At 41.0% G+C, this 15,003-nt stretch overlaps 1 protein-coding gene across 1 annotated transcript in view; it reads right to left on the reverse strand.

Annotated features, from left to right (window-relative positions):
- Positions 1-237: 237 nt before the first annotated feature.
- cachd1 (cache domain containing 1) overlaps positions 238-15,003 on the reverse strand; it is a 95,079-nt gene continuing 80,313 nt past the window's right edge. Inside the window, exons 22-27 of the mRNA XM_078285807.1 lie at positions 14,741-14,857; positions 13,466-13,617; positions 12,542-12,703; positions 10,836-10,913; positions 10,307-10,408; positions 238-3,849 (exon numbers count right to left, since the gene is read on the reverse strand). Of these exons, the coding sequence (XP_078141933.1) occupies positions 3,599-3,849; positions 10,307-10,408; positions 10,836-10,913; positions 12,542-12,703; positions 13,466-13,617; positions 14,741-14,857 (862 nt within the window). The 3' untranslated portion in view covers positions 238-3,598. The remainder of the gene's footprint in view (positions 3,850-10,306; positions 10,409-10,835; positions 10,914-12,541; positions 12,704-13,465; positions 13,618-14,740; positions 14,858-15,003) is intronic.

Raw genomic sequence — 15,003 nt, forward strand, 5'->3', positions numbered from 1 at the left:
AAGGTATGCATAACATATCAGGAGTCAAGTTTTATATATAACATTGTAATTTGTAAATGGTCTAATGAGGTTATGAATTTACAAAAGCTATTTAAATGAATTTGAAAGACATTTTTGACAACACATAAGATCTAAAAAATCATGACAAAAGCTGTTTTTTTAAATGAAAATATTAATAAAATGAGAATAAGAAAGACCCAGACAATTTTTTAAGTGTAAAATGGACTTTATCACATTCACATTGCAATAAATCTCAATTTGATAACTTTATATGATACATGGGGGGGATGATGTACACATGTTCCTTCAGTACATTAATTCATGTGATTCTGAGTGTTCTGTATACACACACATATAGGTACTTGTTTACAACAGCCGGTAAATACTGTTAAAATGCTCTCCATAAAAAAAATGCCTTTTACAACAAAGTGAATCTTGAAAAAGAAAGAAAAAACAAAATACTCTGGCACGCACACAAGAAAAGTCATTCGCAAGACTGCAATCGATCTCTTTTTAAAGGTTGCCCTGAAAATGCTGCAGGATTGCTTTGATGCCAGATTGAATGGAGAACATGTGCTGTTTGAAGTGGTGGAAACGGGGCTGGTTTGCTGTTTGTAGTGTTGTGAGTAACTGTCGGCGCTGTCGCTTCAGTGGGGCGGTTCAGTTTACACCTGGCATCTACAGGAACCGTGAAATTAAAACATCTGAGTCTGTACGGATGAAGCTTCCAAGAGTAAAAGGTCTGATCATGAAACCGTAATTCTGAGCTTTGCTGTGATCTGAAGTAAATTCCAATTCAGTGGAATATTTCACTTATTATGCATATCCTATATGAGTTCAAGAACAGTCAGCTTCTAGTGCTTTGAAAACATGGACCAAGTCATACTGCTAACATGTATATGAATTAGTGATCCAGGCAATAAGTCATTTTGCCCTTTTGCAGGATGGGATCATTGGGACAGCTAAAGTTGAAAGTTAATGAGCTCATATGGGGTGTACACATGTTAAAAAATGTAAATATTCTACCAAAGTGACATATATGCTGAAATATTTGATGTATATTGTGTAGTGTTTTAACTAGCAATAGAACCAGAGTGTGGCTTACAGCAGCCTAAACCCCAAATCCACTACAAGGTTGTTATTTTGGTCATTACTCCATGAGAAGATGCAGTACCGTTACATGTGATCTAAATTAGTTTATGGAGAGAGAAGCTTTCTGTGACATTTTGAAGAAACACAATAAAACTATAAAACCTAGGAGTCTCTTAAAGACACGTGAACTTAAAAGTATGTATTAATTTTTCCATGTACTGACTTCCATCCAATATGGACCTAAAGAAAAATAAACCTAAAAAAAACATCCAAGGCATCAAAAATATAGTGAGATGCCATGAACAGACAATTCAATATCAACCCGAATATCTGAGCATCATTTGAAGCACACATCATGTCTTCCCAACATAAAAAAAAAATGGAGTGTACAGCACATTAATAGCTATTTGTGATTTTGTATTTACACTTCATACTGAATCTGTGAAAAACAATAGACATTTTGCACCCAGACAATAAATGGATGCCATATTGACTTGATTTGACCAGTTGAACAATCAAACCCACAAAGCACAGATCGGGTCAAGTGACTCTTCATCAGAATAAAAATAAGTGGATTTCTCAAACATAATAATTTCATCTCTATTCTCTAATACTATTTTGAAAACAAAAAATTACAATAATGCATTCAATGAAAATGTTCTGAATGGATATTCATTCTCTCTTTCACTCTCTCTCTCTCTCTCACACACACACACACACACACACACACACACAGTTGCACCAGAGAAGTGTAGAAAAGACGTTTTGAGTGGTTAACCACAGAGGAGCCTACAGATGGGTGGAACCTCTGTACAACAACAGCAGCATCTCTCCCTCTCGCTCTCATCTTTTTGATTTTAAGGAGTCTCCATCTTGGGCATCAATGGAAATTAAAACGTGTTGCACAATATCCAGCTTTGCGAGAGCACACCCACCTCAGGCCACACATACATACGGAGTGGTGTGGTACAGATGGACTCTATATCTGAAAAAAAACAAACTCCATCCTGGACTGGTTTTTCTACTCGGGCAGATAGAGAGGACAGCACTTGCATGAGCGCTCGCTCTCTGAGAGTCTCTCAGCACCGCTGCGAGGGTCCCAATTATCCTTATGCACCAAATCCCCAGCAGTGACTAAAGCCAAGGAGTTTTTCTTTTTTTTTTTGCTGGTGTTGGCTTCTCTCTTTACCCCTCCATCCCCCGGGAGCTTAAAAAGAACAGCGAGCATACAAGTTCGGTCTCCAGAACAAGGGCATTTTCAACTTGCTCCGCACAGCAGGTCTCGCCTTACAAGAACACAAAGACCTCTGTGATCCACAACTGCAGGAACAGATGCGGAAAAATGTGCTATATGTCATAAACCGCCTCCTCCCTAATTGCTCTGACACAGGATATGATGCGTTGGTTACAGGAAGTGGAAGGAGTGTGCAGGTGAGCGTCGGTCGACCGGTCCGCCATCCCGCAGCCACCCGCTCATCTGTCCCACAATCCACCTCTTTAATAAATAGTAGAAAAATAATTGTTTCCTCTTTATATCGTTTTTCTGTATTCTTATGGATCAGAGACGATTCTGTTTATCGTCCCGTTTATGGACATTTATGAAGAAGTCCAAATATCCTCCCAAAGCTTTTTGAGTAAGGCCAGCAGTTCCTCCAGACATTTTCAGAGAAAACCAATGTCAGACTGCCTATCCGCAGAAGAAGTTACAGGAATTCATGACAATATCCCACGCTGAACCCGGGTCTGTGGTGTAAATACAGTATTCATCTCTTCATGGGAGACCTCCAGCAGTTTCCACCGAGCATAGGGAGCGCTCTGTTCCCCGACCCACCTTCTCCTTCACCGCAAGTGGGCTTAGTGGGAGCCGGCCTGTCTGGAGGCTGGGATGGAGACCTGGAGCTAAAGAGCAGGCATCGCATGGGGTCAGTGGTCCGTCTCTGGCTGGAGTGTTTCCCATGCTAATTAAATTACCAAGCAGCACACTGGGCCTATAAAGCGTTTGCTCTCTAGCTATATATCTTGTACCTTGTCCTCATTTAAGGCGTTTAAGTTCCAGTTGTGTCCTCTCCTTGCTGAAGGCCAGTGAATGGGCTCAAACAGCCTTGTGTTTGCTCCCAAAGGTTATTGTGTTCTCTTAGAGAGTCTTGAATCCCCCAAGTCCTTTAAAAAACAACAAACCCCATTTGGTCATTTTCACTGGCCCAGTTCTGGTAGTTTTCAGCTTGTGTAATGCCAGATGCCAGATTTTTGAATCGTGTTGAATGAAAAAGGTATGGAGATGTCAGCAAAATGAGACCATGGGGGTAATACCCAAATTAAGCTTATGTTCCATTCATGGCGGGCGTCCTGGTGGCTCAGTGGGTCAAATACTTGAGACATTGTGGGTTCGAGTCCATCATCCCCTTCACTGTGTGCTGTCTAGTAAAGCAGAAATGCCTTTAAAAATAGTCTTTGATTAAAAAAAAAAGTTCCATCCCTGGCAGGAGGGTGAACGCCGCATCGAGGATCAGCACTCTGCGTCCACGCTGTGCACGGTGACCGCGGCCTGCAGGTGGTGCGTGTGCGTGTGCAGCGGGTGGTGGTGTGTGTGCGTGTGGCGGTACGGGTGGAACTTGTGGCTGAGCAGCGCGGCCGTCTGGGGGGGCGTGTCCAGGTCCAGGTCGTCGTCGTGGTTGCCGACGTCGACGCCGGCCGACAGCGGGTCGTTGTTGCCGGGCGGATTCTCGCTGTCCTCCTGCGGGCTCATGGTGCTGTAGCCTGGAGAGACACGCAAATGCACAAATTAGATCATCATTCAACTAAAACCTTAACTAATACATTTTTTAGACTTACATTTTTTACCTTACCCCTACTTCCAATGCAAACCCTAAATTGGCCATGAACAAAATGTCCTTGATTTTCCTCATCTCATGCCCACACACGTTTGAATTATTAATGTTATGCATATAATAGCATATGACATGCTCCATTCAGACACTGTTAGTGAAGCAGGTGTGGGGGACTTGCCAGTTACACATGCACCAGGTTGGCATAGCTTTGTTGAAACTAAATGGGTAGATAGCATAAAACAACAAACACATACAATACTGACATCACACAAATACAACGCCTTCCTCACATGGAGCTACAGTACACACATCCATGCAGAAAACAGCACATGCTCTTTTGATTGCACAGGATTGACAAATTTCCCCTTTGGGCATTTTTCCCCCCATTCTTGGTTTCGGCAGCTTTCTCATACAGTTTGAAAAAGATGCATACATATTTATAATCACTTTCCTACACATTTTGTACATACGGTACATTTAGCCTAGGGAGATAGAAATACAAGCCAACATGGCAGTTATGATACATGGGTAACTGGAACGGTGGAGGAGGGCAACACTGCTGTCAGCAGAGATAGGGATTGGGAGATGGGACAAATTACAAGATAACACAGTGACACAAATGTAATGAAAGAAATACACTAAATTTAAAATGACCATCTACACTGCTTCAATTACCTTTTATATTGTGTTAAAATGCCTAATCAAGTACTCTATATGGTTTCAATCGTGCTAAACACAGCAAAGGCAGCAGAGAGAGTAATCTGGTCTATGAAGTGTACACCAAACTGTCACTACACTGCTGCTGTTTTCATGAAACCTTGTGACTGGGGTTTTGAGTTTATGTTTTCACTTGAACTGAAAGTTGAAATGGCCCTTCATGTACTGTGTGGGTTTCATCACTTTAAAGCCCATGAAATCCATTTGAAACACATGGTTTGACTTTAAAAATGTTTAGGCATTGATCTAGAAATAAAAGTGTTTTCCTTCATTTCTGTAGTGCTGTCTGTTTGAGGTTTTGAAATGACACCAGCAACACGCAGTACGATAGGAACATCAATCTGTTATTACTGTGTAGCAAATAACCTTCTAAGCTTGAGTACCTCGTCAATTATATTTATGGATAATCACTACCATTTCTGATGATGAAACACAAAACCTTCAGAGATACTGAACCAAGTGATTTGTGAGTGTGTGTGTGTGTGTCTATGGATGTACATGCTATATGTGTGTGATGATGTGTCTGGCACATAGGGTGAATGGCAGTAGGAGCCCTTTCAAAACAGTCAGAAGCCTGCAGTTGAATACTAAGGAAAGTGTGTGTTTGTGTGTGTGTGTGTATGTGTGGGATGGTTTCGCCCTGTTTTGATCTATCCATGTCCAAACGATGACCTCTATCCTACACTCTCCAAACATCTGACAGATAAACGTGTAACCATCAAATTTCTCTGAACTCTCAACATTCTTATACCTCAGGGCTACTGGAATCAATATCGTCAATATCTTGAAGAAACCTCAAATCTTTTTTTCCTGTAATGTTGAAGTTGTCTGAAATGTTTCATAACCCTGGGACCAAGCCAAACTATTTATGAAGGAAAAACAAAACAAAAAACAAACAAAACAACAACACTGGCATCGATGGAAATAATGACTAATTTGCTTTCATTATGTGCTGTAATGTACTGTGATTAACAGAAGGTACTGTGTCCTGCAATACTGTGATGTAACAGAATGTACTGTAAGTTCTGTAATGTACTGTGACTAACAGAAGGGACTGTAAGTTCTGTAATGTACTGTGATGTAACTGAATGTACTGTAAGTTCTGTAATGCACTGTGATTAACAGAAGGGACTGTATGTCCTGTTGTGATGTAACTGAAAGGGCTGTATGTCCTGTAATGTACTGTGATGTAACTGAAAGGGCTGTATGTCCTGTAATGTACTGTGATGTAACAGAAGGGATTGTATGTCCTGTAATGTACTGTGATGTAACAGAAGGGATTGTATGTCCCGTAATGTACTGTGATGTAACAGAAGGGATTGTATGTCCTGTAATGTACTGTGATGTAACAGAAGGGATTGTATGTCCTATAATGCACTGTGATGTAACAGAAGGGATTGTATGTCCTGTAATGTACTGTGATGTAACAGAAGGGATTGTATGTCCTATAATGCACTGTGATGTAACAGAAGGGGCTGTATGTCCTGTAATGCACTGTGATGTAACAGAAGGGACTGTATGTCCTGTAATGTACTGTGATGTAACAGAAGGGACTGTATGTCCTGTAATGTACTGTGATGTAACAGAAGGGACTGTATGTCCTGTAATGTACTGTGATGTAACAGAAGGGACTGTATGTCCTGTAATGCACTGTGATGTAGGCCCAACTGAAGTTTCTGTGTCCTGTAACTGTGTGAGAGTCAAACTGAGAGGAGCTCCTATAAATCTCCCTCTTGGATTCTCAGATGATTAGCTGGGCTTTGAAACCAAAAGAAAGAAAGCTGTCAGAGAAAAGACAGAAGAATGAGAAAAGGGACCAAGAAAAGATGAGGCAGAGAAAGAGTGGGGAAGGACGGGATAAAGCGAAAGGGAGGGATGGAGACTTCAAAGAAGATGCAGAGACAGAAGGTGCCAACTTTGGCACAGTTTATCCCCTTTACCCAGAACTGAACTCTTTCTCTTTCTACAAGAGCCAGTGTTTCAGACAGGGCTGCTGCTAACTGTATCCTGTTGACAATTTTGAGAGCTGTGCGCGGTGAGGAAAAGTAATTCCACTTAAGGTCAAGAGCTGTGGAGAGACAGGGAAGACTAAGACATTGTTGCGATTTAGAGAGGAAATCCACCTCAAAATAGAATCCACATATCTTCAATTGCTACAATTTCTGAACATGGAGAAGTCTCTCAAACAGCTAGAAACAAGACAACACAAAAGGCAAATCCTGGAGCTGGTCCACTGACAACTGAAAGACAGACAGAATTTGTCTGTGACATGTTTACAAACTGACTGATGACTGAGCTGTCTAAGTTCTACTGTAAAATTAAAAATACTAATTAATTAAAAATACTGGATTTTTAATAGAATGGCCCAATCCAGAATTGGAGTACAAATTGCCTCCTGTTTAGCCATTGTCACCCCAATGCTGTATTATTACTAATCTGACTTACTGGATAGAAGATGTTTTTTTTTGTTAAAATTGACTGTGCTACAAGATCTCGCAATATGTGACTGCTGAATATGAATTTTGTTTACTCCCTGCAAACTGAGCTGTACTGTAGTTATGGTGAGATCTGAAAGTTAAAAAAATCACTATTTTCTCAGACTCTAAGACACATGTCCAACCATTAAAAAGTATATGTTTATACCTGCAATTGATACATATAATCAATATCTAGAGAGAGAGGCAGAGAGATAAGACACTGATTATATTTATCAATTGCAGGTATAAACATACACTTTGGAATGGCAGGACATGTGGATTAGACTCAGAGATATATTTTTTTTATTGAAGGGGTGTTTCAGGTCGTAGCCTGGAAAGCTAACATTGCAACCCAAACCAGGATTGCTGCTAGACTGCAGGCTGCCAAACACCCCTCGGTGTGTGTTGTGTTACTCACTAACAGATTTAATGCTCTGATCCTCTGGTGCATGTAGCCTGTGTGTGAGTGTGTGTGTGTGTGTGTGTGTGTGCTTCAGCAGGCCCTTCAGCGGTATGAGTGAGTGGATTGTGGTAGGAGGACACCTTTGACTGAGCAGAGAGGAGCAGCAACTTTGAAGCGGCAACTTCGTAATGAATTTGTTTTAATCCCTGACGCACCAACACCCCCTCTTTCCATTATTTCAGACTCATCTTCCTCTCTGTCCCTCTCCTCTTGCCCTTCCATTTCACTCTCATTTCCCCTCTTTCGTCATTTTTCATCTCTCCACTTATCCTGTTTTCATTTTTTTTTCTCTTTCTCATTATAAGTTATGCAACGTGTAAGAGTGTGTAAGAGTTTCTCACTGCTTTTCATTGCGCCTTCTCAATCATTGTGTTGTGCTTTCTTACCAATTATACAACAGAAAGAGATGTGTTACCGATGTCCTTCACTAAAGACATTAAACACATTCCTTTAATTGACAAAAAATGCTTCTTCCACATTATTGTGTTCCTGCTAAATTAATGTAGTCGTGCAAAATGATGCCTTTTGAAATTAATGTTTCTCTGAGGTCAATCTGTTATGTGAATACTGTTGTGATGCAGTGAGTTGTGCTTGTAATCTTCCATGAAGCAGCACAAAGAACATAAGGAAATGAACAAAACATAATACTAGAGTCTGAGCCAACTAAGAATCTAAAAATCAGCTAGTGGCCAGCTCCAATTATTCTGCCCCCCTGTAGCTCGATTCCCCTTATTCTCATTTATTCACTCTTTTCTCCTCTGTCATCATACACATCAAGTATGGCAGAAAGATTCTTAATATCGCAGACTTAATTTTTTTTTTTAACCTTATCCCTCTTTTCCCTATTCTCCTCCCTTGTCAGTCACAGTTCTCCCCTCTGGCTTAACAGCTATACATACCATGATGTGACTGACAAGCTCTTACTTTTGTCTTTGTTTCACTTGAGCCCACTCTTCTCATATCCTCTCTTCATATCCATCCTTTTTCCCTCTGTCATCATCGGTTATGCAACAAGTAACAGAGACTCACTGCCAGGGAGGGAGTGATGCCATATGTGGGTGGTACGAGCCCACGTGGGTGAAGCTGTCCGTCCACACTCATCTGGTGTCAGACTCGCAACTTCTACCAGTGAGTAAAGTGAACATGAGCAACTCCCTCAAAGCTAGAGACTGGAGAAAACAAGGTTCTGATCTGTGATATAATTAAGAGAGCAAACTTGGAGCTGTATCACTGCCAAAGAACTGAAGGCTAACGGTGGATTCACAGAATGGCTGTCTGAGCTTTAGTATTCAAATTAACTTTAAGTCAATTTAGTTCAGCTATAGTGCTAAATGTTATGAGCCAGACAATCTACCTATATCACTTCAAGAAAGTCAGTCTTCAATTCAATGCCAGCTGACATCGAAGATTTGGCTGTTTGGTTTCTTGCTTTTAGTGAGAGTTTTTTATGTTTTCTATAGCCAGTGGTGTGAGGAATTTGAGATAAAGGACAGTCCTGGTTTCCAGCTTTGGAATAGACTTGTTTGTGTGTAAAGATAAACACTCAACCTGAGAGGAGGAAGGAGAGAGCTCTCACTCTGCCCCTATTTTCCACTTCCACATACATCATGGTCAAGTGCGGCAGCAAAAAAAAAAAACTGTTCTCAATGTTTTGGTGTTAATGAAAAGCTAGGAGATACAGTATAGCCTACTATTGTAGATATCATTCATTAAAAATATGCTGAATTTATTTAGAAAAAAATATACCCAGGCCCAAAGTATTGTTGTTGTTGTCAGTGTTGCTCTAAAATGTATGTTTTTGTGATGATTCATTTTAGAGAAAATAAACTTTGTTTCAGGTCAGTACCAGATCAGTTGCTATGGTAACGACATTAGACTTGGGGCAGAAGTGGAGTTCAAGAACCTTGGCTGTGTATTATAAATGTATTGTATCGTATCTAACTATGCTTATGCTGGCTCTGCCCGAGGCCAACTTTCAGCAGGACAACTGATATGTGAGGGTTAACGCTGATTTGTATAGACCGGAAGCTGGGCCAGTCTTCATTTTCTAAAAAGTATACGAAGGGCTCCACTGCCCTGCAGCGCTGTCCAAGTCGACCTCTGACCTCCAAGGGGTGGACAGGAAGTGAAAAGCAGTATCGAAACTTATCACCAGTTAATAGAAATAAGGCTATTTTCTGTGAAACAAGGATGTGACTATAGCTGGTGTGTCTCATTTTGACTCAACACCATATCACTGCTGCCGTGTAAAACCCTTGTATCTTTAAAAATGTCAACTAAGAAAACCAGCCTTGGTTTTAGCTTGACCACCATGCGTTTTTGAGTAGGGATTAGGCGATGGGGTTTGAAAGGGTTTCATAAGCCCGAGGGTCACAGAGTTTGTCTCAACCCACAGAGAACCAGGTAATCCTTCAAAAGCGGTTTTCATATGACAGCAGCAATCTCCAAGATGAAACAGGGCTATTCTCTGGAAAACCTTTACAAAGGAAATGGCGAGTTCTGTTTTGACTCATCATTATTGAAATTTCACATTATACATTCTGACTAATTCCTCTTTCCAGTAATGCTGATGTGCTGTGTGACGCTAGAGATGCTTTGGAACATGGTTTTGCAAAAACAGAATGCCATACTACTTCTGCTTCTTTTGAAAACCTCTGCCTGTGCATCTGTGTGCATGTTTGTGTGTGTGTGTGTGTGTGTGTGGGAGAGACAGAGAGAATGCGTCTTACCGTGGTCACTCTCCGTCCCAGATCGCCCCCAGTACCTCCGTCTGCGCTCAGGACTGTGGGTGTGCCTCTCGATCACCGCAGCAATAAATCGAGTGTTACTGACTGGAAGGTGAGAGACGACAGCACACAGGTCAACTGCAAGTTCTCCTATAGTAATCAAATAGTGCAGGAGGACGCTCTGTTTTAACTTCTGCTGCACAATATCAGGCCCGGCACAGGCATGAAAGCATTGCAATCACTTCTGTGCAATCAACAGCGTACCAGCTGGGGTGTCAGTTAGCACAAATGTAAATTAGCATTGTCTGCGGCCCATTTCACACCCACACTAATGCAAAATCGCAAGATAGTGAGTTGAGACTATATGATTCATATCATGCATAAGATTTGGATTTACGTTTTGAAAATAGAGAAAAATAGGAGCAAACTGAAAATATTTTTTGGAACCATAGTTTTTTAAAACCCTTTATTTAAATGTTTTACAGCATGTTGCAGACATGCTAGTATCCATCAAATGTCCAACTAAACTTACTGATTCCTCTGTCCTCGTGGCTGTCTTCGTCCCTCTCGTCTCTCTCATTATCCAGGTTGGACATTCTCACTGACATTTCTGGGGCAAGGGAAGAAGAGGACCAATTAGATTAGATAGATGCAGCTATTCTAAACATATGAAGTGCTACCAAGTATGACTAGGGCGTGAGACGCCAGCTACATTGTAGGAATAATATGTGAACGGGGTTAATTTCTCTATTAGCTTCTCTCTGTGTAAACAGAGCCCCACTGCAACCTCAAACCAGGCAGGTTTAGATGGAGTGGATATCTGTACAGGGATTACAGTTAATGTGAGATTCCACTTAGCTCTTTAGACCCAGATAATAACAGGTGTACATGGACTCATTAGCCAGGAGGAGGGCTTGTTTGTGTGTGTGCATGTGTGTGTGTGTGTGTCTGTGTCTGTGAGGCTTCTATTTATATGAGGGATGGATGTGAATGCTTTGTCTCTTTGGCACAAAAAAGGCAATTTCAGTCACTTTTAACCTCTTGCCCGTCATACCTGTCATTGTTAATGCAGCAGGGGTTTTAAATACATTTCGGAGCCTTCTTAATTCTTGTTTACTGCTTTGGGGCTGGTTTTTAAACTTGCCCTGATAAGTGGCCATACTAACAAAATGTCCTATAATAATCCTGTATCTGAGCATGCTAGTAAAGATTTGAAATGTGCATGAGTGTGTGTGTGTTCCTGTACTTCTATCTTTGTGAGAACCAATTTGAATTTCAGAGTGAGGACATTTTTGCGAAGTGAAGTCATTTTGGCCGGTCCTCACTTCTTCAAGGGGCTTTGTGTGTGAGTGCGTGACACACACACACACACACACACACACACTCACTGACTCACACAGCTGAGTATTACGACCAATTACTCTTTGTCTCATGCCTTGTGACTGTGTTTCCATTCTCTCTACCATCTATTCCAAACTGTTTACTAAACTATCAGACTGAAAATGACTTGGACAGAAGACTTTTAATGAGGTTGTAATCTTGTTTGATGTTTCTGTCAATATCGCTGACTAATTATACAAATCATGCAGCAGCTGCTGCTAGATGCTAATGTCAGCTGTTTAGCTGTAACAGCACTTGCCACATTGCCTGATCATCATACTCAAGGGCGAAACTTTCTTTCTTTCTTTCTTTCTTTGTCTTTCTTTGTTTCTTTCTTTATTTGACTCCACTGTGGTCCTTGTTGTTCTTTCAGCACTCCCTCATAGCCCATAGTCTCTCATGTGGATGCAAGAAATTGTAATAGGCCTAGAAATGTGCAAAACCACATGAGCATGGCACAAGACGATGAGGTTAAAGTGCAGTCTGTCAGCTTCAACTTCATGGTATTTTCAGCCATATTGGGCGAGCAGTTAAATACAGAACTAGAGTTTATTTTGTTCAAGGTTGCATCATGGTGCCAAATGGTATTATTTTCAAAAATGATTATTTTCAATAAAGTCATAATTTTATACAGGTAGTCAAAAATTCCTACTGTGCAATGAAGTGTATGAAAACCACAAACACTATCAGACACTTCATATCACATTGTCAAGTTTGCTTTCCGGGCTTTCTGAATTTCGGTGTACCTTTACAAAAATCCACATGTGCTTGTGGATCAGTTTGTTGTTGGCCACCACTGTGCTACATTTCACTACGTGTGTGTGTGTGTGTGTGTGCACATGCATCCATCAGTCCTACCCTGTGCGGCCAGTGGCGACATGTGTTGGTGCGAGCGCCTGTGGATCTGGTGTCTGTAGGCGTACACGGCCAGCACCAACACCATGATGCATCCCATAATGCCCCCTGCAACCGGACCGACAGGGGCGCTCTTAATCATATTCAGAGACGCCACCTCCTCATCTGCAGAAAAGGAAGAGAAAAAGAAGAAAGGAGAGAGAAGTAAGCACAACGTTGTTTTAAAAAATGCTACAGAGCAGTGCTGATGGCTCAAGAAGTGACAATAGAACAAGTTACTATCAAACAGCATGGGCTCAGATCCGAACTCACACTGCGATGCTGCTACATTTTTTCCACTCCCTTCCCAGTCTCTCTCTTCAGTGTGAACTGCCACAAAAATGATTCAACTGCAGGCAGAGAGCCCATTCTCCTCTTGAAAAAACTAACAACAAAACTAAAGAAAAACAAAAAAAGCAACTCAACAGTCTCAGTGGTTTATCCAAAATACTGGTTTGCTGTGATCTACAAAAGTCACATTGCTGCCGTCCCGAAGAGCCTGAAATCGTCCTAAAAACAATGTTTACGAAATAGATTTCATCATAACCCAGGAGAGTGTTTTCATTTTTTGTTTGCCTGTTTGTTCTTTCACTCCAATGATTAACATTGTCTGCTACAATGTGAAAAATGCCTGGGCGTAAATGGGAAAAAAAAGAATCAACCTTTGTTATCAATTCCTGAATTCAATTGTCTTTTTGGGGATGCAAAGTCTCTGAAGGACACAGTCACTTTGCATCTTTCTCACTCTTACTTAAACTGAAAAAAATAAAATAAAATAAAATAAAAAAATAAGTATCCCTTGTGCTATTTAAGGTGGTAGAGGAAAGTGAAACCTGTTGAATCATGGACCAAAGAAAGGCTAGAGAAACAGATCCAGATGTCACTCACCCAGCAGCCCCATGCCGTCCACGTAGGGGCTCTTGGCTCCAACGATGCCCCCGAAACACTCCTTCTGCAGGGCACAGTACGGCTTGTCTAAAAGGGTCTTACCGTCGCTGTCCACCATGCACCACTCGCAGTCCAACACCCCGAAACAGTCGCTGAAACATACACAATTCAAAATAAGATTCTCCAAGAGCAAATATTTTAAAGGTTTTTGAGAGATTGGCCTGATGGTCAACACAGACGCCATAATCATCCATGGGTCCAGGGGATTGTTCGGCCCAGAGCTCCATGCTAACACTTTAGCATACTCTATGTTGAGTGATAGTAGGCAACTAGCATTATTCAAAAGTGAGAAAATGAGACATTTTAGCAGCTCTAAAGCTGAATGGTAAGTAATCTTAAATGACGCAGTTTAGTCTGGCAGTTTTGTGTAAGAGATTGGTAATCTTTACATAAAAAATAATACAATAACAGCTTACTGTTCTGAATGACTAGTCTCTGTGTTTCCATCGGAAGTGAAGGTGGGTGGTGAATGTGTACAGTTAAAGATCACTGCACAGCAGATGAATACATAGTTGCTCACTTGAAATAGATGCAAAAATAAACCTGCCTACATCAGCTACACTGAGCTGATTATATTGCATTTTTCAAATTTATGAATCTATAGGCCATGTTATAAAAACAACTAACGACTTACTACTTACTAAAAGGTCAGTTTTCTTACTTTGGATAATGCTAGACCTGTTCAACATAGTGATCACTCAACATAGTGTATAGTAAAGTGTTAGCATGGAGCACCAAAGCAAAGGATCAACTGGGGACATATGAATGATTTTGGTGTCTACATTCTCATCACTTAACAGGTAAATTGATCGATTGGCCAATCTCCCACAAATTTGGTGTATTCCTCAATTAACAGTGCAGAATCCCAAATTAGTTACTGTGGGCGTGCACACACATACATACACACCCACACACACACACACATAGAGTTGCAAAGTCTGGATCTGGATTAAGTATGTGCAAAGACAGTAAAAGGTTTTGAGATTGCCTTCACTGTATAAGTGGACTGCAATAAAAGATTTTGAACACATCAGAAGAGGAAACCCTTCAATTTCATCAACCCAAAACTGCCCTTTCCAATGATCACCACTGGGTGGCACTGTGCTGCTGATGTGGACCAATAACGTTGACATAGATGGTCATGTAACTGTATTTTAACCCATCCTATACCTGATGGTATAGAGCTATGAATGTATGTATTTTTAGTGTATATACCTGCTGGTGTATCTTTGGCTACAGCGGGTGTTGATACACTGGGGCAGGCTGTCGTGAAGACCAGGATCAATCACATTCAGACTGAGCGGCTCCTGATGCACCTCACAACTTGGGTTCCTGTAGAACACACACACACAAAAACACACAAGGTAAAAACACAGATCCGGTACAAGTACACAATCTCAGTAAAAACACAAACAATAAAATTGACCGGACCACATCCATCCAAATCCTACTATCGAGTGCTCAAACAAAGTAATGTC

The sequence above is a fragment of the Centroberyx gerrardi genome, chromosome 9 (genome assembly GCF_048128805.1).
Source record: "Centroberyx gerrardi isolate f3 chromosome 9, fCenGer3.hap1.cur.20231027, whole genome shotgun sequence".
Classification (NCBI taxonomy): domain Eukaryota; kingdom Metazoa; phylum Chordata; class Actinopteri; order Beryciformes; family Berycidae; genus Centroberyx; species Centroberyx gerrardi.